This window comes from Cercospora beticola, chromosome 3 (assembly GCF_033473495.1).
Source record: "Cercospora beticola chromosome 3, complete sequence".
In the NCBI taxonomy this organism is placed as follows: Eukaryota; Fungi; Ascomycota; class Dothideomycetes; order Mycosphaerellales; family Mycosphaerellaceae; genus Cercospora; species Cercospora beticola.
Window position 1 is genome coordinate 2,052,638 of NC_088937.1, and position 22,521 is coordinate 2,075,158.

The following is a 22,521-nucleotide window of genomic DNA, read 5'->3' on the forward strand; positions in this document are numbered from 1 at the left end:
CGGCTTCGTGACATGATTGTGCTGTCTTTGACGGGATTGTTGGCAGCGCTTCCGACCCACGTGACCACTCTCGGCTCGGTGTCCGAGATCCTATTCTTCTTTCGCAACTTCCGCTTACACGAACTTTCTGCTTGGCCCTAGTGAACCTGTAGCGATGTCACCGAAGAATAGCTGCCCGGTTGTAATGCTAGCTTCTGAGGTCTTCAAATGTATGCCAAGATCTGCATGTGCTTACTGGCGAGGGCGTTGTTTTTCTCTTGGCGTTGTTTTCTCTTGGCGTTGTTTTCTCTTGACTTGCCATCAGCTCTCATAATTCTCAATGTGTGGAAGAATGAGCTCCATTCTATAATTGTATCGCTGTGACGAAATTGCCGTGCAAAAATGTCTGATATGCTGAACGCCCATATGCAAAGTAAATTGTATCACAAGGCGTACGTAGGTTTTCCATCGCCTCTAAGTCCCAGTGCAACTGCCACTACACAGTCTTCACCATAACTCAAGCTCACTTGAACTGTCTCCAGGCCGGACGAGCGTGCATGATCCAGAGCAGCGCCGTGGAGCTAAGAAAAGTGTCAGTCGATGAAGACAATGGTGCAGACAGTGCATCTTTAGGACTTACCATAATCGCAGGACCATCGTCCTTGCTCTCTCTCAAAACTTCAATATCTTTCATCGCAGCACCAGCACCACGGCTTCGCGCCCGTAAGCATTTAAAGACAGCCTCTTTGGCCGCCCATCTTCCAGCATATGCTCTGCGTCTGTCGACGCTCTGCTTTGCATACCTCACTTCGCCCAAAGTGTAATTGCGCTCGATAAAGATCGGGTTTTCATGTGATTTGAAGTCGTTCAATTGCACCACATCGATACCCACAGTACTCGTCGCTTGCACATTTTGCTTTTCGATCCATGTCTTGCAAGATTTGGCAGCTTCGGCAACGCCTGGACTGTGCCGGCCACGTAGGATCTCTTGTGCGGTCCATGTAGATAAAGCAGTTTGTGGACTGGACGAGTCACGCAAGTCAGCAGGGTTGAAGCGGTAGGATCCCGGAATATCAGTGCTCTCGCAAACACGGGCTAGAGGATTGAGGTAGACGCGGCTGGCATCCTCGGCGCGATAAGGCGATTCAGCCTGGATCTTCACAATGGTGTTGTCCAAAACAGCTTCAACATATCTTCTGTTCGCCACCCTTTGACGCTTCGCAGTGCGTGCTGCGTAGCTTTCGTGTTCCACTTCGGTCAAAGAGGCCAGGAAATACTTTGGTGCGATGCCTACAAGCTGTCCGCCCTTTTGTCCAAATCCGAAGGAGGTCACAAGGAATGCCTTGACGTCTTCAGCCAGATGTACAGACTCTGTTGGGAAGCACAGATGCTTGAATCGTCGTAACGCTGGGTCCACATTGTCTGCATTACGATTGCCCGGGACTATTCCACTGTTGACAATTTGCAGGCAGCCATTGAGCATCCATGCAGCAGCAGGAGCTTTGGGATGCCCTGTGACAGACTTTTGACAGACGGCCCACAGTGGTGACGCATCAGATCTGCCCAGGTGGTTCATTTGCTGGCATATGACATCTGGCTCGTTCAAATCGTTCGCCTTCGTGCTTGTGCCATGAAGGGACGCGATGTCGAGATCGTTGACATCGAGACCCCAGCGCAACAGCGATGCGCGTAATGGTGAGATGCTGGCCGATGTTGATCTTCCAGTGTCGCTGAGAGGAGGTCCGATTTGCCATGTGTCTAGAGGTGTGGTTGGCGCAGTAGAAGCATTGGTGGACATCGAACGAGGAGAATCCTGCGGTAGTGATGAAGGAGGCGTAGGCGTCACAGAGGATGAACGGGAGTGGAGCGAGGATACATCTTGGGAGGACTTCGCACCAGGGAACTTGCTTTGCCAGTCTACTGCAGCGAAGTCGACTGGAGCTCCAGGATTCGACTCTCTGGCAAAAGAAAGTACGCCTTGTCCGGGAGCTGGCACTGAACGTCCGATCTTGTCAGATGCCATGGCAGATCCGGAAAGTATGGCATAGATTGGAAGGCCCATCTCCAATGCAACATCGCCTCGACATACAATCTGAATGCCGCAGCCATGAGATTCCACGAACCCAGCACGACTTTCCGCAGTAGGTCGAGACATCTCAGAGGGAAGTCGTCCTGCAGCAAGCTCTTCTGCAACGTTTACTGTTGCCTTCATCTTTGAGAAGCCATATGCCTCGTCTTCCTGAAGATCGTCGAAGCCCCCGACAATGCACATTTTTGTTTTTCCCGCGCCGATGGATTCCAGGGCTGCGTCGATCGACTCTAATCCAGTCGCACATGCACCTACGGGAGTCTTGATTGGGCCTGCCGAGCCAACGAGCAACATATTGACCCATGCTGCAGTTGTGTTGAGATAAGTGTCTTGGAGGACGTCACTGTCCATCGGTCGTTCGAGAAAAGCGTCCTTGTAAAGGTTCTTCGTCTTCAAAGCTCCACCCATGCTCGACCCGATGAAGTTGCCCAACTCAGATAAGTGCATGTGTTTGAAGATCTCGAAAGGGTCAGGAATACCAGCAGAATAGAATGCCTCCATCACGCCGCATAATGTTACAAGAGTCGCAGGGTCTAATTGGTGAGCCAGGTCATCGGGGATGCCGTGTCGCTCGGGATTCCATCCAGTCGGCAACTGCCCTGCTACAGCGCCCCAGGGGAACGGTGTCGTTTTGGGTACGAAGATTGTTGCTCCTTTCTTGACTTGCACCCGGCTTGAATCTGATCCTTGGAGTCGATGGACAGAGACGTTCTCGCCATGGCGTAGCCGGAACGCATCTGCGATGTCGTTACTGACTTCGAATGCGGGCATGTCTTCTTCGATGGCGAGTTCTTCGAAGTATTCTTTCTTTGCTGGGTCATAACCGGCAGTCTCGGGCTCCACAAATCGTATTCCAGTATGCTCTGTGATGTAGTTTCCATATCTTCGTTCAATTTCGGCTTCGTGAACGATCTCATTTGTCTTCGCATCGACCCAGCCGACATAATGTCCTTCCTTTCTCTCGCCTTCGCAATGTGTGATAAGTCCCATTAGCCAAGCCATCTCAACTAGCCCAGATGGGCTCAGCTTGCCACGACTTTCCATCTCCCAGCGAAGACGCGCGCTGCCCCAGGGACCTAATTCAGCGAACCCAACGACAACAACTGTGTTTTCGGGGAAGTTGAGAGCCTGAAGGCGATGCAAGGGTGCGAGGTCGGTATCATAGCGTAACGAGCGAGGGAATCCGATCTGTAGAGTGGCCACAGACTGCGGTACATCTTTGTTCAAGTCACGAACCTTCGATGGCCCACGCTCCAGAACATCCTCTTCCTGTACTGCCCGTGCTATCTGTGCTTCAAGGTCGATGCTTTGTCGCGCCTTTGCCAACACTGATTGGCAATTTGGGAGTGATGCAAGCCCGCCTCCGTAATCGACGAGCACTGGCTGGTCTTCGCAAACATCGACCATTTCTTGTGTTAGGAGCATGGCAATGTTGAAGGCCATCTCCTGGCTCGAGAACGTGATGACGCCGTGTTTCTCAATCGCTTCGGCCACAATGTCATTTGCAGCCATGAGACCAGTTGATCTGGTCCAGCCGATCTCAACACCACAAACTGATAGCTCATTGGCCCAGGACTCGGACGTGACCCGGTTCAAGAGACTCTCTAAGCCAAGCTTGCTTTCGGAATATAACCCATCGCCGCCAAAGATGCCATGATTTGGTGAGAGAGGCAGGAGGACTTGCGTCGGATGGCAGTCGATACCTCTGTCTCGTTTATTCTTGATAATGCGACCCAGTAGGCGAAAGACATTGACAAGCATCAGCCGATGTGCCAATTCATTCGCCGCAGTGACCTCGCCAGCTTCGACGCCAGCTTCCGCGGTTGCTGCGAAGGGGAGTATCGCGTCGAGATCGAGATGTAAACCAGAATCGCTGTAGACATAGTCTATCAGTCTCTCGCAATCTTTCGCACTTGCACCGTTGAATTGTACGACTCGGAGCTCCGAATTCTTTGCGCCGCATTCTCGATACATTGTTTTAAAATATGTCGCCGACTGTGAGACCGCGCGACTGGTGGTAACAATGACATGCGCTCCGCCTTGCAGAAGTATGCGGGCAACTTCAGCACCGATCGAATTAGGGCTGGCACCTGTGATCAAGACATTCTTGCCGCCGAATGGTATCCCATCAGTCAACGAGTTCGCAAAGAGGTCGAGCAACCTCTCAGTAACATCATCGTTGGCAAGCCATCGTCCGTGACTGAGCTGCTTCACAGCGATTCCAGGGCCCTTGGCCGATGATACAGACAGCGCAGGGTTCCTGAGAAAGTCCGCATAAGCTGTGGGTACCTGGAGTTCTGAACGTGCTACTGTCGTTGCAACAATATCGCCACGAGCCGTCACAAGGGTACGTGGAGCTCGAGGACGTAGGACTGGAAGCGCGCGCGGTGCACTTTGCGCGCCGGATGACAGTGCATCGAGGAGTCGGTCGGCGAAGAGAATGAATTCATGCTCTAGATCAGCATGCGCCTTGTGTCGCATTATCGCATCAAGTGTGCATGCCTGCTTGGCCAGATTGTGGTCGCTCCTGTTGGCCATCAGTCGGAGGTAAATTGCTTGCCCGAGATCGTCAGTAGCCAGCTTGTTGGCAAAAACGTCTCCACGGAAGACGTCTAGCAAGTCTCGTCGAGCACAATTCCACCAGCTGTTGTATCTTCGAGTTTGTCGAGCATCGAACGTCGGCGATATTCCAGCGAGGAAGTCATCAGAAAACTCGGCGGTTACTGCATCCAGTTTCTGCTGCAGCTCTGCTATCTGTTCTCGCGCCAACTCGTCCACCTTTGTGTTAGACAGGTCAATCTGTAGATATTCTGCCAGGGCTTCCAGTTGCTTCTGTGCAAGACGCGTCTGCGATTGGTTTACAGCGGCAAGCGTTGCAGCATCTACAGTTGGCGCATTTGTAGCGTCATCAGATTTTTTGCTAGTCGATACTCTCAAGGAGAGGCCTTGAAACTCGGCATATCGAAGTGCAGCTTCGTCCCAGTACTGCTCTGCAACTTGTGCGGAGGTCAGGCGGCTCTCCGGCTCCGCTAACAGAGCGTAGAGTAGAATGCCAGATTGTATAGATGCACCGAGGCCCCATTTGTTCAAGAGCTGCTTGCGGATTACATCAACGTTGAATCCGGCTGGCATCCTTGACGAAACCAGTTTCCCAACCAACATCAGCGACACTCTACCCAATTGTACAACAGTGCCATCGTCAGCAGCACTTGTAAGATCCCGCAAAGCTACATCTTCTGGGCGATCGGGGAGTATTCCGAACTCCGTGTACATGTCGCCCACAATCTCGTTCTGCAGTGTCGATTTGCCATTGCAGAGTTCCTTGATCGACAAGAGTGGGGAGATTTGATTGATTGGCTTCTTGAGTTTTCGTGCCACATGTATTCTGACAATGTCTTCCGGATTCAAGGGAGATTCAGCAATCACACCAGGTTCAGCCGGTCTTGCCAGGGTAGCTTGAGGCTCCGCAGGTACTGAGGCAGTGCTGGAAGGCGGCGTTGACTCTGCTTGTATCATGACAGTGGCAGCCTCGGCTTGTGATTCGTACTGATAGCATGCTTCTGCCAGATTTTGAGATGCGGAGTAGAGGTCCAGTGGTTGATCAATGGGTCTGTCCCCGTCTGAAGTGATGGACAGCAGGCTCTTCTTGGCCATGCTCAGAAGCGTGCTGGATGGACCCAGTTCGATGAGTCGATCCACTCCGCCCTCTTGCGCCAACAGATTCTTTTGCGTTTCGATCCATTGCACGGGAAAGGCGAATTGATGAGCCAGCAGCTCGACAATGAGCTCGTGAGCAACTGCCCGCTCATCAGGACTGTCGCCCGTCATTCTGCCTGTTGAAGCTTAATGATGGCCATGCAGAGAACGATCGGCTGGTGTGTCAACAACGTGGCTCTCACGAGTTGCATCGAGAACGCGAGCAAGCAGCGTGGCCGCAGCGGCGCAGGACATTGAGTTCGCGGAGAGCGAGGGCTCGGAGTGGCTAATCAATGTGGGCGGCGCACATTGAAGGAAGGATTGATGAGCAAGGCCTGCACGTGACGAGCCCCGAACATTTCCAAGTGGCATCGGAGAAGATGTCGGTGCAGCTTCTCTGCCTTTCTGCATCTCGGGCGTGCTCGTGACCGCGTTGTCGGGCATGACTACGCGATACCGCGATCGTGGGGGAGATGATTTTGCTGCAGCGGCCGGCGCGGCTGCGGATCGCCCATGATGCCGTCTTCTCGGTGGCGGTCGGACGGACGTCCCAGCGCGGTGATGGTGACGGTGGTGCCGCCCGCAGTCCAAGATATGGCTAAGGCATGTCTTGACAGTCGATCCAGATGCGATCTGATTTGCATTGAAGAAAGCACTCAAGTGAACGGGTGGAAGTTGTGCACGGGAAGCAGAGGAGGGCAACAACAACCACAACCACAACCACAAGTTCCACCTCAGCTCGTCGGTGCCTGAGGCTCATACATATGCCACGATGGTCCGCAAGAAGTTCTCGTCGCCCTTCCTCGAGGCGGCACACAAGAAGCAAGTACGACTGTGTGCAGCATTTGGCGGTCAAGCTCCAGACAACGGCACTTGCTTGGAATCTATTCGACGACTACGAGCTCATGGCGACGCCGCTGTGAGCACTCTTCTCAAGTTAGCCAACACCACCTTGGCGGACTTGGGTGATGAAGAACACCCATCAAGATTCCACGATAGCCATGGCTTCGCCCTGGAAGCCTGGCTTGACAATGCTGATGTCGCGCCGGACAGCGACTATATTGCTCTCGCGCCCGTGAGCTTTCCGCTCATCACTCTGATCAGCTTGATCGAATACACTTTGACTTGCAGAGCACTTGGAGTGCATCCTGGGCAATTGAGAGAACTCTTGACAAACGTGACTGGCCATTCGCAAGGCATGTTTGCTGCTGCGGCCGTTGCGGTTGCACGAGATTGGCCTTCATTCTTTGACGCCTGTGAAGCCGTTCTCTGCCTCTCGTTCTGGGTCGGGTTGGAATCGCACCATGCAGCGCCGAAGTCGAAAATTCCCGCAGTGTCAGCGAGCGACTGCATTGCACATGGCGAAGGGCAACCTAGCTACATGCTCAGCGTGACTGGCCTGCCAAGACCCCAGCTCGAGGCAGTCATAAGGCGCGTCAACAGCAATAATACAGACGGCGGGGACATTCATCTGGCATTAATCAATTCGAGCAAGCACAGATTCGCCATTGCTGGACAGCCATCAGCTCTACGAACCATGTGCATGCATCTACGCCAAATCAAGGCACCAGAAGGCATAGACCAACGACGGCTGCCATTCCACAAACGCAAGCCTATGGTGCAGGTGCAATTCATGCCAATATCGGCTCCTTTCCACACTAAGTTCTTGGAGTGCGTAGATCAGCTTGTATTGCAGCGTCTCGATGGCGTAATAGCTCTTGGTTCTGCAGAGATTCTGTTACTGAATCCAAGCAATGGCCACCACATCACTGATCTGGCATCTCCGGCTGAGCTGAGTCAACTGATTCGTTCTGTCACAGTAGACAGAGTTGATTGGGCCGCGACTTGCCTCGCGCTTCCTGTTTCGCACTTGCTGGCATTCGGGCCCGGTCGAAGTGCAAGCCTGATCAATGAGACAACTGACGGCATCGGTCTCCAAGTTGTTCAAGTCACCGATTTGTTGCCAGCGCTAAAAGATAGCGACAACAACGGTGATATCTTTGCGAATTTACGATGCTCTCCTTTGCAAAGCTGGCAGCAGGAGTTTGCGCCCGAAGTGGTCATTGACCAACACGAGTGCAAGAATCTCGTCACGAGAATGTCCTTATTGCTTGGTGCTCCTCCTATCATGGTTGCAGGCATGACACCAACCACAGTGCATCCTGAATTCTGTGCGGCGATCATGGACGCGGGTTACCATGTTGAGCTCGCAGGAGGTGGCTACGCCAGCGAGTCAAAGTTCGAAGCTGCGTTGCGCGAGCTCTCTGCGAGGGCGCCTGAGCGACGAGGAATCACTTGCAATGTGCTGTATATCAGCCCCAAGACCATTGCCTGGCAGATCTCTACCATCAGGCGACTCATCAGAGAAGGCGTGAGAATCGACGGGATCACTATTGGCGCTGGGATTCCTTCGCCAGAGGTTATCAAAGAATATATTGAGACTGTTGGTCTCAAGCACATTTCTTTTAAGCCGGGCACCGAGGAAGCAATTAGAGAAGTGGTCGAAATCGCGCGACAGAACCCCACTTTCAATTTTGGACTTCAATGGACTGGCGGACGTGCAGGAGGACATCACTCACTGGAGGACTTTCATGACCCAATTCTGAAGACATACAGTCTCATTCGGAGCTGCGAGAATATCGTGCTTATCGCAGGCAGTGGTCTGGGAGAGGCGTCTGAGATAAGTCCATATTTCACTGGCGAATGGGCTTCTGAGTTCGGTCGTCCGGCTATGCCCTTCGATGGTGTTCTTCTGGGCAGCCGAGTCATGATCGCCCGTGAAGCGAAGACATCTGCTGCAGCGAAGAGACTCATTGTCGACGCTGAAGGCGTTGAGGATGCTAACTGGCACAAGGCCGCCGACGCAAACACAGGCGGCGTAATCACAATCACGTCAGAGATGGGTCAACCCATCCACATGCTCGCGACTCGAGGTGTGATGCTGTGGAAAGAACTGGATGAGACTGTGTTTTCCATCAAGGACGTCAAAAAACGACTGGACTATCTACAAAGCCATCGAGGTCGCATCATCTCTCGCTTGAACCAGGACTTTCAAAAGCCATGGTTCGCCATTGATGCGACGGGACGTACGGTGGAGATCAACGATCTGACATACGCAGAGACTGTTGCACGATTTTGTAAGCTTACATATGTGGAACATCAAAACAGGTGGATCGATCCCTCATACCACTCTCTGGCAAAGGAAGTTGTGCATATGGCCGCAGAGCGCTTCGGACAAGTCATTGACACCACCCACTGTGATCACCCTGGCGACCTCCTCCTGTCACTCGAAGCCGAACTGAACGAGAGTGCCAATGAGACATTGTACCCCGTTGATGCACGCAAGCTTCTTGCACTCTTTCGCCGTCGTGGTCAAAAGCCAGTGCCTTTCGTTCCCAAGCTGGACGAAAACTTCGAGACATGGTTCAAGAAAGATTCACTCTGGCAAGCTGAAGACATTGATGCAGTTCTGGACCAAGACATTCAGCGCGTTTGTATCATCCATGGTCCAGTAGCCGCGCGACATTCCAAGAAAGATAGCGAAAGCGTGAAAGACATCCTCGACGAAATCTATCGGCCGCTTATAGAAGATCTTTCAGATACAGAGCGACTAGCGCCGCTCGTGGACTCGCAGAGTGACGATGCAGTCCATATTGCGCTCCCACCGAAGGCGGTCAGTGAAGTTCCAGGTCTTAAGATCTCTACTACCGGGCAAAAGACGACCTACGAGCTGCTGAAAACAGGCAAACTACCAGAGCCTTCCGCCATGTTGCAGTTGCTGAGCGAATCCGTAGGTGTGGAGTGGTTCGCGGCATGTCTGCTCGATGAAACTGTTGTGCGAGGCTCCGCTGCCTCGCCAAATCCAATTCGACAGGCTTTGCAATTACAAGCTGGAGACATCGTGGAGGTTATTCGATGTGCACAGTCAAAGGCCATCGCATCAGTGTCGTTCCTTTCTCCGTCGGGCGTACCGAAAAGACTGCACCGTGCTCTGACCGTAGAAGCCTTGGGCCAAGGCAGATTGGGCGTAAGCGTCTCACTTGATGCTGAGACCGCTATGCGCATACCATTTGAATATCGTGCTGGGGTACCTGGAACGCGGCTCTCCTTGGTTTCAGACTGGTACTTGCGCACTGTACAGGACATGTACGCAGAGCTTTGGGGAGATGGCTCAGGAATGCAGACCACAGCTGGGATAGGTTCCGAGTTCTCGTGCAAAGCAGTCACAGTGCAACATGAGGAAGTCCAGAAATATGTGCGGGTCATTCAACAGTCTTGCCCACCACAACTTCTTGATTGGCAGCCAGGCCATTCTTCCTCTGTTCCTTTGGATTACTGCATCGTGGTTGCGTGGACTGCTCTTACCAAGCCTTTACTTCTCACCGAGCTGTCTTGTGACCTGCTGAAACTAGTCCACCAGTCAGTCAATTTCCGCTATGTGGACGGTGCCTCGCCTATCGAAGTTGGAGATGTCCTGCAAACAACAAGCCGCATCACTAAGCTGGGCTCGCGCTCGAACGGCAGTCAAGTCGAGATCTCGGCAACTATACACCGCTCGAACGAAGCAATCGTTGATCTCACCTGTGAGTTCTTCATTCAAGGGAAAGCCACAGAACATGCAAAGCAGTTCACTTCGATACGCGAGGCCGATATGGTGGTTGACATCCATTCTCCGGTCATCGCTGCCTTGATCACGAGCCGTAAATGGCTCATTCGGCAGCATCCTGGCACAAGCTCAAGTCTGATCGGACGCAGGCTAGTCTTCCAGTTGACCACTCATACCACTTCGCCCTGCTCAACTGCTACCTCTGGCTCGCTACAAGCACATGGACTGATCTCATTATGCAACGGAGACGGCTCTCTTGAACCTTTCGGAAGGGTGTATTTCGAATGCGAGGACAACAGCTTCAACCCGGTGAAAGACTTCTTACAGCGGTACGGAACATTGAAAGACGAGCGAAATGACCTCGAAAATCCAGGCTGGGAGGGCGGTCCAAGCACTCTTGTCATGCGCGCCCCATTGCGTAGCGCCTCGTACTCCTCCGTTTCGCGCGATGGCAATCCCATCCACACATCTCCGTTCTTGGCTCGCTTCGCCGGGCTGCCAGGTACGATAGTACATGGCATGCATCTGTCAGCAATGGTGAGGAGAGCGACAGAATGGCTCATCGGCGATCACGAGCAGTCGCGGTTCCATAGCTGGACCGCGTCTTTCGAAGCCATGGTCCGCCCAGGAGATATGCTGCGTACCGAATTTCAGCACGTCGCTATGGAGAATGGTAAAATGGTCCTTGAAGTGAATGTCTACAACAACGTGACTGGCGAACGAGTAATGAAGTCAACAGCTGTGGTCGAACAGGCTCGCACTGCCTACATCTTCTGTGGACAGGGTAGCCAAGAGAAGAGAATGGGTATGAGCTTATACGAGAGCAGTCCAGCAGCACGAGCTCTTTTCAATCGTGGCGAGGCATACTTGAGGGAGCACTACGGTAAGCACTCCTGCTGCAATCATGCTTAATCGAGAAATAAATGCTAACTCTGACAGGATTCTCCATCCTAAAGATCATTCGAGAAAATCCTACGGGACTCACAATCAGCTTCGGCGGGAGGCGCGGCCGTCGCATTCGGCAGAACTACTTGACGATGGGCCAACGCGGCACTTCATCAACGCCCTATCGCTGCATCGTGCCGTCTTTGACTGCTCAATCGGCGTCGTACACTTTCCACTATCCGAAAGGTCTGCTCTACAGCACTCAATTCTCCCAGCCGGCGCTTGCATTGATGGAGATGGCACAATATGAGCATCTCAGATCACAAGGCATCTTGCAACAAACGTCCTTATTCGCAGGTCATTCCTTGGGAGAGTATGCCGCCCTAGGAAGTTGTTCGACTGTGCTTCCGTTCGAGAGACTGATGACCCTGGTATTCTATCGCGGCCTGAAGATGCAGAATGCACTTCAAAGAGACATCGAAGGCAAGACCGACTACAGTATGGTAGCAGTGGATCCAAGTAGGATCAGCAAGGGTGAGTTGCCAGCCACGTTGTCAAGCTTGTTTCGCGTCGTGCACATTATGCTAATGGTTTTCGTGCCGCAGACTTTAGCGAAGCAACTTTCAGATATCTGGTTGAAGCCATAGCTACGCAAAGCGGACTGCTACTTGAAGTTGTCAACTTCAACATTCAAGACAAGCAATATGTTTGTGCTGGTCACGTAAGTCTCCCAAATCCCTGCTCATACTACCAATGCATTTTCTGACACCGAAAACAGTTCCGCACACTCTACATCCTCTCAAAGATTTGTGACGAACTCAGCATCATACGCGATGCCGCCAAATTCGTCACAGACTCCGCCAAGTTTTCCGCGCTCGTCAGAAATCACATCGAAGCGTCGTCCATTCTGACGAACTCTTCTGTGCTGGAGCGGGGCAAGGCCACTATTCCATTGAGCGGAGTCGATTTGCCATTCCATTCTACCATGTTACGTGGGCACATTGGAGATTATCGCGAATACCTCGACCACGTGTTGAAGGTCAGTGACATCAAAGTTGAGGAATTGGTAGGGAGATGGGTCCCCAATGTGATTGGCAAGCCTTTTGCTGTGAGCAGAGATTACGTTGAGGAGGTGGCGAAGATCACGAATAGTGAGCGGCTTGGCCATTTGGTTAGTGTGATGGCGTAGGGTGGTTTGGCATTGATTTGATCCGTTTGTTTTGACTGCGATTTTGCGCGGAGTCTACAATGGCCATGGATCCTAGTGCTCATGGAAGCAATTAACATTTTTCGTAAGAACGTACTTACTCCAAAGGTCCAACAAAATTCTTTCGAGAACTTGTGACGACAGCAACTTTGAAACAGTTCAGCACTTCTACTTCAATGCACAACTATCGATCAGAATGCTACTGCTTTTCGCTCACATGTCTGGCAGTCATCCTTCGCAGGTTTGGCAGACGCTTTCTCTTTGCTAAGTGCGTTGACGTCCCCGCCGATCGCTGCAAACCATCTGGGATCGATATTCTCTTTGCAGAGATATGGACTCACGTCGGCCTTCTTTGGACCAAGACGATCCTCAATCGTCCAGCCCATGCCAAGATGGGCCCATGGGTTCGAATCGAAGTAATCGATCTGGAAGTCTTCGTAGCGAGGTTTCTCGATCACTTGTTGATAATGTAGCGAAGAGCCTGGCCAGATGGCATTCACCCGGCCAGTTTCGTTGTTCTTGTACCCTGTCAAGGAGTCAGTCACTTTACGAATCTTGGCAGGCATTTGTGGATCGCGAAGGAAACGACTGCACTTACAACTTCGACAATCATCCTTCCACACAGTATGCTTAACCCATTCTTGCACATGCTCGTTGAATTTGTCCGTGACATCTTGTCTTGGCGCGAAGCTGCGAACATTCTCATTCTGCATCTTGCTGATCAATTGCAGAGCGTACTCTGAAACAGAATGCAACGGTGCCATGACCGAGCCGTTCTCAATTGGCCAAGATGGACCGATGAATGTCACAAAGTTGGGCATGTTGGGAATTGCCAAGCCAAGATATGCCTCGGGGCAGACCTTCCATTGGTCCCTTAGGTCGATGCCATTTTTGCCAATGACTGGGAATCGCGGACGATAAGAGACGTCGAAACCGGTCGCGCAGACGATGGAGTCGACTTTTCGTTCTACGCCGTCGCCGCCGATCACACCGTCTTCAGTGCAGCGCACGACGGGCGTGAAGTGAACATCAACATTGTTCTGTTGCACGGCGTCCATGTACACATCACCAGGCGTGATTCTTCGACAGCCGAGTCCGTAAGTCGGGATGAAGCCCTTGAGCAGGCGCTCGTCCTTAATGTGTTCCGCCATACGCTTCTTGAAAAACATAGAGCCCATCTTTTGACCCATGGAGCCACTATAGAAGCCACCCCACATGCCATTGACTTGGTCTTCGATTTCTTTTGCATGAGCAACGAGACTGTCAGGATCAAGGCGAAAGGCGTCTTTCTCTTCGGATGAGTAGGTTTTGGCTTGGCTTCCAGAATTTCCTGCTAGCACTCCAAAGTAGACCCCAGTCCTGACGAAGACGTCCAAGTGCTTGGTATGTGGCTGCATACCTGGTACTGTCTGGATTGACGAGGCGCCTGATCCGAGAATTGCTACTCGCTCGTTCTTCCAATCTTCTTCTGTCCAGTCCTTTGGCCATCTTGCAGTGTGGACGATCCGGCCTTTGAATGTATCCTGGAGGCCTGGAATCTCTGGCCACTGTGTCCTGTCAGCTTATGTTTTACAAGCAATGGTAGTGCTTCCTTACTTTGAAGTTGTTCAGAACACCTGCTCCGTACATCAACATATGACACCTATCTTCAAACTCTCGTGGCTCCATTCCGGGGCGATGTTCGCGAAGCTTGACGAGCCACTCTCCAGTTTCCTCTTGCCAGAAGCATCCAACGACTTCGGTATGGAAGTTCATGTATTTTCGCAGATCGAACGCTTCACAGACTTTATCCAGGTACGACCAGATCTCTGCAGCGAAAGAAAAATATCTTGGCCATTCTGGGTTCTGGTATAAAAGGTCAGTTGCTATGTCCCAAGATCGAGAAGAGCCAAACTGACGAGCGCAAATTGGTATGTATACGCATGACTTGGAATATCGCAGCCAGCACGAGGATATCGATTTTCGAGCCAAGTACCTGAGACGAGACTATCAGCACATTCTTCATTCTCAACGTGATGGACGTGAACATACCTCCAATATTCTCGTTCTTCTCATAGATGACGTGCTCAACATTCTCGCATTGCTTCTGAATCTGATATGCCATCAATATGCCTGAGATACCTGCGCCTATCGTCAGGACACGAATCTTGCGATTCGATGGATCTCTGTAGCATCGATCTTGTGGGACCTCGTATCCGTTCGAGCTGAATTGCGAGTAGTCATTTTGCTTGCTCTGCTGCTTGGTAGGCTCTGTGGGCAGCGATTCGTTCATGAAAGGAGCCATAACGTCTTTTGTGAATGTAGAGAGGGCGGGAGTGTCTGCTCGTACAAAAGCTGAACAGTCAAATCCGCTGCACATTTGGCTTGGCACATCCATCAAGTCGTTGTTCATGCCATCTTGCATGGCTGTTCGGTGGCCTTGCTTTCGCTAGCCGAGTGGCTCCTTCGCCTCCTCATTTGCACAGGTCCACCTCATTTACGCTCTGCGAATAATTAAGCACACTCGAATGAGGGCCAAGTTCCGTCCTCGAGCAACACGCATGGATGGCATTATGTGGTGTCAAGTGTCTTCGATAGATTGCGTTGTAGTTGAGATCTAGCAACGGTTATGCTGAAGAAGCGAGTGAAAGCCCAAAATTCCTTAGTTGAGAAGGATATTCTACCAATAGCATAACGCCTGAGGACGCCTGAACACCAATTTACCCAACAACGAAATTCGCCAACGCCGTAGTATGCTCCTCAACGCCACGAATCCAATGCCAACGCTACCTTTCCATGCAAAGCTGAATTCGAGTACAATCTATCGCGATCTTTGGGTATAATTTTCTAGCTCATGACACGCTCAATAAGCTGGCTGACTCGGTGTACATGATCCTTTTGCTGTAAGGCAGGAAAGTCAGCAAAAGATGATCCTCTTGATCGAGTGTGAATAGGACTTACCATCAATGTGAAATGACTCGCTCCATCTGCTCTCACGATTTCAAACTCGGCTCCAGGTAAGACTGTCTCCCAGCCGTCTGGTCCGAAATCGATTCGTTTCTGCACCATGAAGTGCATGCCCTTCATCTTCGGTGCCTCTTCTTCTTTCATGACTGTATCAGCCGCCCATAGAATGCCGACCTTGGGCATTCGGGTTGTGGGCAGTGGAGCCACAATATAATCCATCATGACATCGACGACGGCGACGAAGTGCGGAATCAAGTATGGTGGAGGTTCGGAAGAGCCATCACTCGTGCCACCTGGTTGGTTGGCGAACATTCCGACAGTGTTGCAGTGCTGATAGAACTCGACGGGCAGTTTCTCCATGACTTGTGGCACAGGTGCATCGATGATGATCAGCGAGTGCACTTCATCGCCGCCTTTGGCCAAAGCCTCTGCTGTGACATAAGCGAAGGCACCTCCAGATGACCAGCCACCAAGGTGGTAAGGTCCTTGAGGCTGACGTCGCTTGATCTCGTTCACAAAGGACTGGATCATGGCCTGGTGGGTGCAGCGCATGTTCTCCGGATCGCGAGCGTACGGGCAGTTGAGTCCGACGATGGCAACATCTGCTTTCAGTCGTGGAATGGTGAGATACGACGATGCAGAGCCGCCGCCATCGGGAAGCATGAAGAGAGTCTTCTGTGCGACCTTGGGAAGGCCTTGGAGGATCACAGAGTTCGTGGCTCGGCAGTACGGTTCCAGCTTGAGAGCAGGAGTGTCAGGTTCCTCGGCGCCGCTGGTGTCATTTGACGTGACACTGATCACATCATCACCTCTCGATCCACTAACAGATCCGCAGGACGAGGATGACATCGAGGGCGTGGCGCACGACTCGCAGTCGCTCTCTGACGCGCAAAGATCAAAGCCTTCGGTCGGAGTGGCTGAAGTTTGGGCCGAGCTCTGCCCGCATGATCCGCCAAAGAAGTCCTTGAGCTTCTGAACAGTCGGGAGTTCAGTGAAGAGGGAGAAGTCTGAATCAAGGTCCACTTCCAGTTCTTCACGTAGCCTGCTGCTGATGACAAGAGAGCTCAGTGAGTCAATGCCGACTTCTGTGAAGACTGTGTCGTCTGTTAAATCATCTAGGGCCATGCCAGACTCCTCTGCTACAATTTTGATCGCCGCAGCCACCAACTCGTTGTTACCAGTCGATACAGGAGTTGATACATGCTTGGTCTGAACCGGCGAAGTATGGGCGACTTGAGCCTCCACAGCCTCGGGTGTGTCGACTACTTCTGGTTCGGGAGCTGGACTGGCTGGCTGAGCGGGCTGCACTGGAGTGGCTAGCACAATACTGAGAGCCTCTGGCACCATCGCTCCGATGAACGTCCTCAGAGATCCCACTGTAGGACAAGTAGCGAATAGAGCAAAATCGGGATCGAGGTCGAGATCGAGGTCCTCCCGCAGGCGCCCTGCGATGACCATCGAGCTCAAGGAGTCGACACCAATGTCTGTGAACTCGCTGTCATCGGTCAGCTCTTGTATTGCAATGCCGCTTTCTTCCGATATAATTTGTAGCGCAGCTTGAACAGTAGAGTTGGATCGATCAGGGCCTGTTCCAGAGGAAGTCGCCTTGACTGGCGCGGCCTTCGCTTCCGTAGGAGGCTTTGACAAGGTTGCTGGTTTTTCTGGTTTCTGCGGGGCGACTGTGGGCTTTTGAGGAGCTGGGGCAGCCTTTTGTTCTTTCTTCGGCGCGACAGCAGCCGGTCTAGTCGCTGTCGGTTGCGCTGTTGAGATCTTCTCTCCTCGCTGACGAGCGGCCTTATCAGATTGTGCCTGCAGTACAGCGCGCAATGCCTTGCGTGGCACTGATCGAAGCTGTAAAGTGGTCAGTCTATGCTGTAGCTGTTGGAAAATACCTGTTACATACCGAAAGCCCTGAGAAGAACGCCACGATGTTGTCACCATCGAGCACAACAAGATCACCGTGAACCAGATCGCCAGTTTGGTCAGGCACCATCTTGGTGTAGACTTCATATGGCTTGGTCTTGTCCAGAGGCACATAGACCTGGAAGCTCTTCCAGCCATGGTTTACGAACACAGTCTGGTCGATATCTGTATCATCCTTCGCATTCATTGCAAATCCTGCGACTTGAGTGAATGCGTCAATGAACGCAGGGTGGCTGGAATAGACTCCTTGATCCTTGCAGCCGGCGAGATTCATGACACTGATAGCTTCGTTATCAGCCTCATTGAGAATTAGATTCTGGAGCAGCTTGTAGTCAGTGTGGAAGCTGGCCATGCTACTCATTAGCTTATAGCCACTCTTGGTGTTGTAGCGGACGAGCTCTCCTCTACTCATTCTGCTTCGCAATGACTCAATGGCTTTGCGATATTCCGGAATGAGCTTCTGTTGTGTCTTCAGCTGGGCAGTGGTAGTGAAGCGAACAGTACAGGTCGCATGCTCAGTATCCAGCTTGCCATCCGCGAAGTACGTTGCGAACTTCACTTTGGCGCTGCGAGTGGTAGCAGCAGCCTTGGGCGGCCATGCCATCGTCAGAGTGGTACGAAGCAATTGTGGTGACTTCCCGTGGGGGATCAAAGCCTTGTCCACAACGAGGTCGCAGACATCGATCAGGCCATCGATGGCACCCTGATGTCCGGCACGAATGCGATCCATGCAGTACTTCCCAGCCTGTGCAGCAATGTCCGCATAGAATGAGGGAGTAGCCAATGGGATACCGTCCACGAGGTGGCCTTGCGCAATATTGTTGACATCTGGCCTTGACATATCGGTCTCAACGACGAAGGTAGCGCCCAACGGCTCCGTCTTTTCTTCGACAACACGGTGAAGGGTCGTGGTCAACGGTATCTCCGGGTAAGCCTCTTTTGTCGCATCAAGTTTCGATGGCTTCGATGAGGCCTTCAACTGTCCGCCAGGGACGACCACGTTCCCCTCAAAGGAGTGCTTGCCAGGCTCATACTTCGATGTCTGCCACTGTCCATGACCCTCAGCACAATTACAGTGAATCTTGTGGCGATGGAGACACCAGTCGCCTTCGTACTCGATGTAGTAATCCTTCAAGTCCCAAGAATATGTCGGCAGCTCTGACATGACACGCTTCGAGCCGTCAAATGGTGCATGGTAGGCGCCCCAGTTGAGATCTAAGCCACCGTTGTACAGTGTCGAGAAGATCGATTGCATGTTCAACCAAACATCGCTCTTGGGTTTGAGGGTTGGGAGAGCCACCTGCTTTGAGCCCAAAGTCATCTTGATCATACCAGAAAGTAGAGGCTTTGGTCCGACGTCGATGAAGACAGTGCGCTTATTGACCAGCGACCCACTAGCCGCGTCTTGAAGTGCACCAACAGCATCGACTGGCTTGCGACAGTGCCTTGCAAGATATGAAGGATCGAAGACTCCGCTTTCGGTGACGATTCTACCCAGCAACGTAGAGAATACGGGCATCGTCGGTTTGTTGAAGGTGACTGCTTGAGCCAGCTTCTCGAACTCGGGAAGGATGGCCTCGACTTGTGCAGAATGGAAGGCAAAAGGTAGCTTCAACACTGTTGACTTGATGTTCTGGGCCGACAGTAGTCGACGAGCATCAGTCATGTCGGCTGAAGATCCGCTAAGAACTGTATCTTCTGGCCCATTCCGGCAGGAGATCTCGTAAGGAGTTCCAGCCAAGATTTGGTCAAGTATCTGCACAGATGCCTTCGTAGCGAGCATGCAATGACTGTGTCTTTGGCACTTGTCCTGTAGTAGCTGAGCCCTCCTGCCAACGAGATAGATCGTGTCCGCGGCGGAGAGGACTCCCGCCATGTGCAAAGCGGCGTACTCACCAAGGCTGTGTCCAATGACAGAAGTAGGGCGAATGCCGAATGAGGCGAGCAAATTGCCGAGAGCCATCTGCAAGCATGCGATCGCAAGCTGCACGACTACTGGAAGCAGGTCGTCGATCTCGCCTTCAGCTTCCGCCGAAGTGTAGACGTGGAGGAATGATGGGAAGCCGTAGCTCTGTGCCAGTTGATCAAGTCTCTGGAGTTCGCTGCGAAATTTCGGGTAGGCGTCGTAGAGCTGCTTGCCCATTCCGATATATTGACTGCCTTGCCCAGTGTATGCAAACGCGATGCTGGGCTTTGCTTTGGGTCTGTGCATGCCATCGCCATTCTCAATACACTTCGCGAGTTTCGTCTTGATCTCATCGACCGAGGCGCCAGTGACACTCACACGATGTAGGTGATGCCATCGACGAGCTGTCATTGTATACGAGAGCTCAGACAGCGATGCTTCTGGTGTTCGTTGCAGGAATCCAAGGAGAGCTTCAAGATTTCCCTTGAGAGATTTTGCAACGTGGGCTGATACAGTCACGATATGCTGTGACCGAGTGTCCTCCGTGTGTGGCTTTTCTGTCGAGCGGGTGGGTGCATCTTCAATCAAAAGCGCCGTATTGCCACCAGCAGCTGAGAAGTTATTGATCAGGGCTCGACGAGGAACAGAGCTTCTTGGCCAAGGTTTTGGTTCAAATGCAATGTGAACCTTGCGGGCTGGCAGGTCGGGGTAGTTGTGGTTGATCTTGCTTCCAGGTTTAATGCCGCAATGTGGAGGAATCATGTTGTTCTGCATCATCAACAAAACTTTGATCAAGCTGGTCACTCCAGACACACCCTCACCATGCCCGACGTTCGCCTTCGCTGAGCCGATATAAACGTCACGAGAACGGAAGGCTTCGTTCGGGGCGAAGCACGCAAGTACAGACTTCATTTCCTCGGCATCACCGACCTGGGTTCCGGTACCATGCATTTCAACGTAGCCAACCGTGTCCGGGTCTACGTTGGCGGCGGTCAAGCATGCAGACATGTTATCGATTTGGGCACTAGCGAGGGGTCTGGTCATTGACTCAGACATAGCGGAATGGTTGGTCTTTGTGTCCAGAATGACTCCAAGGATTGGATCCTTATCTGCTAAGGCGTCCTCGAGTCGCTTGATGAACACGGTTCCTACGCCCTCTGCACGACAGTATCCATCTGCGGCATCGTCGAATGGCTTGCAATTTCCTGTGCGCGACAAGAAGAATCCTTTATCGAGGCCAGCGTGCCCATCAGGCGTGAAGATCATGTTAGTACCGCCGGCTACGGCAGTGTCGCAATCGCCTCTCCAAAGTGAATTGCAAGCAAGATGAATCGCTGCGAGACTGGAAGAACAAGCAGTGTCGTTGGTAAAAGACGGTCCGGAGAATTCAAAGCAGAAATTGATTCTTCCCGGGATAAAGCCTCGATTGCCGCCAGTGATGAAGTAGGTGTCGATGTTCTGAGCTGTATTTGTCTCCATCCAGTCGTTGGATGTCACGCCGTGAAACACGCCCACTCGGTTGCGTTGAGTAGAAGAGGTTGTGTCCGGAACGATACCGCCGCGTTCCATTGCCTCATACGTAGACATCAAGGCCATACGTTGTGCGGGATCCATTTGTGGCGCCTCCTTTGGGGAAATGCTGAAGAATTTCGGATCGAATTGACCTGCAAAATCGAGCCAACAGCCCCATTTTGAAGCGCCCTTGTTACGCGCCTTGCCTGTTGGGTCGACATGTGTGTCGATGTTCCAGCGACGACGAGGGACCTCTTTCACGACATCGAGACCTTGATATAGTAATTCCCAGAATGCTTCCGTGCTTTGTGCTTCAGGAAAGCGTCCAGACATGGAGACGATGGCGAGTTTGCCCTTCGCCGAGCCTGAGCGATGACTGAAATTATCGGTCGCCTTCGTGGAGCTATCGGCGGTCACTTCCAAATGGGCAGAGAGTGCATTGGCAAGAGCCTTGTGTGCCATCGTGTTCATTGGCTTGATGACAACTTTGTCAAGTACAGCGGAACTGAGAAATTGCGGCAAGTCGGTCTCAACTTTATCCCATCGAATGGGGTCAACGAGGCATTGCGTCAAAGCAAGTTCTAGCAGTGCGTAGTAGTTACTGGCCCAAGCCAGCTTCCCTGTGACACTGGACAAGAATGGTATCGTGCTAGGGTGACCGGACCATGAGACTGAAGGAGTCGTGGCCAGAATCATGCGAATGTGTTGTGTGTTGAATAAGGCCGAATTGTGGGCAGGAACGCAAATTGGCAGCGACATTGATTTTGTGTTTGCCAGCGCCGGTGTACGTAGCAGCTCTCGCAACACGAGCGGCGAACCGCTGATGGTCGTTGACTTCGTCGCGTAAGATGCGATCCATGGTCGGCCTCCGCTCGGCAGATCCTTTCCAGAGCAAAATTCGTCAATGGCCTCGCTGGCCCCCGCAGGACCAATCTTTGGTAGCACTGTTGACCAAGATTGGGTGGTCACATCTGCGTCCGATGCCGACAACAGGAGATCCCTCATGTGCGTGGCACACAAGCCCAGGCGGAAAGCCACAAGTACAGTCTGGACTGCGAGCGGAAGAAGTTGTGATAGAGATGTGCTTGAAGCTACTGCTGCTGCTGCCAACGAACCAGTGCACACGCCTAAGACGTAGCTGTCGTTGGCTTGTGGGTAAACCTCTTGCTCCACGTCCCTGATGAAGTCAGTCCCACAATCTTGTCAGAAAAGTGTAGATCGAGACTATACCGAATGAATGCGCCGAGTTGGCTAGTACACGCAAGCGCTGTCTGAAATGCTGGACCAAGCTTGCCTTCTGTGTACTTTTGCACCAACTCCGCCAGACTGGCGGTTCGAGAAGCCTTGTGCACTGCAACTGGCAAGCTCTCAATCGACTCAGCTCGAATGACATAATGTGCTTGGTCCAGGAACGCCGTCAGTATGGGATTTTCGTGGTACGCGAGTAGTTCCTTCAGCTTTGGCACGAAATCATATGTCTGATCTCCAAAGAGATACAGACGTGTGGCCTGAGCCATGTTTCAAAAGAGTGCGTCGCAGCCAAGCAACCAGGTCGGAAGAGGGTGAAGGTCGATATTGGCGATAGATGTCCAAAGCAACGTGAGCCGGGTCAGTGCTGATTATGACTATCGAGAGCTCCGATGCAATACTATATTCGGTAATCGATGCATGTGGCTGCAGCTAGTCAACGTGGAGCCACGTGACTCGGACCACCAAGTGAGGCTTGGCCCGGCAAGCGAATGTGCATCGGCTTATTCGCTGAGCAAGATGTA

At 52.2% G+C, this 22,521-nt stretch overlaps 4 protein-coding genes across 4 annotated transcripts; 1 reads left to right on the top strand and 3 right to left on the bottom strand.

Annotated features, from left to right (window-relative positions):
• Positions 1 to 422: 422 nt before the first annotated feature.
• Positions 423 to 5,896, bottom strand: RHO25_004773 (uncharacterized protein; the record flags this gene model as incomplete). The annotated part of the gene is made up of 2 exons (XM_023595686.2): positions 423 to 560; positions 620 to 5,896. The coding sequence occupies 2 exons, from the start codon at positions 5,894 to 5,896 to the stop codon at positions 423 to 425; spliced, it is 5,415 nt and encodes a 1,804-aa protein (XP_023457409.1).
• A 640-nt stretch (positions 5,897 to 6,536) lies between these two features.
• RHO25_004774 (uncharacterized protein) lies at positions 6,537 to 12,444 on the top strand (the record flags this gene model as incomplete). The annotated part of the gene is made up of 4 exons (XM_023595687.1): positions 6,537 to 11,253; positions 11,310 to 11,789; positions 11,861 to 11,976; positions 12,034 to 12,444. The coding sequence occupies 4 exons, from the start codon at positions 6,537 to 6,539 to the stop codon at positions 12,442 to 12,444; spliced, it is 5,724 nt and encodes a 1,907-aa protein (XP_023457413.1).
• Positions 12,445 to 12,653: 209 nt separating this feature from the next.
• Positions 12,654 to 14,866, bottom strand: RHO25_004775 (uncharacterized protein; the record flags this gene model as incomplete). Its single annotated transcript, XM_023595688.1, has 5 exons — positions 12,654 to 12,988; positions 13,061 to 14,009; positions 14,059 to 14,307; positions 14,361 to 14,437; positions 14,494 to 14,866. 5 exons carry the CDS (start codon positions 14,864 to 14,866, stop codon positions 12,654 to 12,656), a joined length of 1,983 nt encoding a protein of 660 aa, XP_023457412.1.
• A 422-nt stretch (positions 14,867 to 15,288) lies between these two features.
• RHO25_004776 (uncharacterized protein) lies at positions 15,289 to 22,266 on the bottom strand (the record flags this gene model as incomplete). Its single annotated transcript, XM_023595689.1, has 4 exons — positions 15,289 to 15,342; positions 15,403 to 17,259; positions 17,312 to 21,926; positions 21,980 to 22,266. The coding sequence occupies 4 exons, from the start codon at positions 22,264 to 22,266 to the stop codon at positions 15,289 to 15,291; spliced, it is 6,813 nt and encodes a 2,270-aa protein (XP_023457415.1).
• Positions 22,267 to 22,521: the final 255 nt, after the last annotated feature.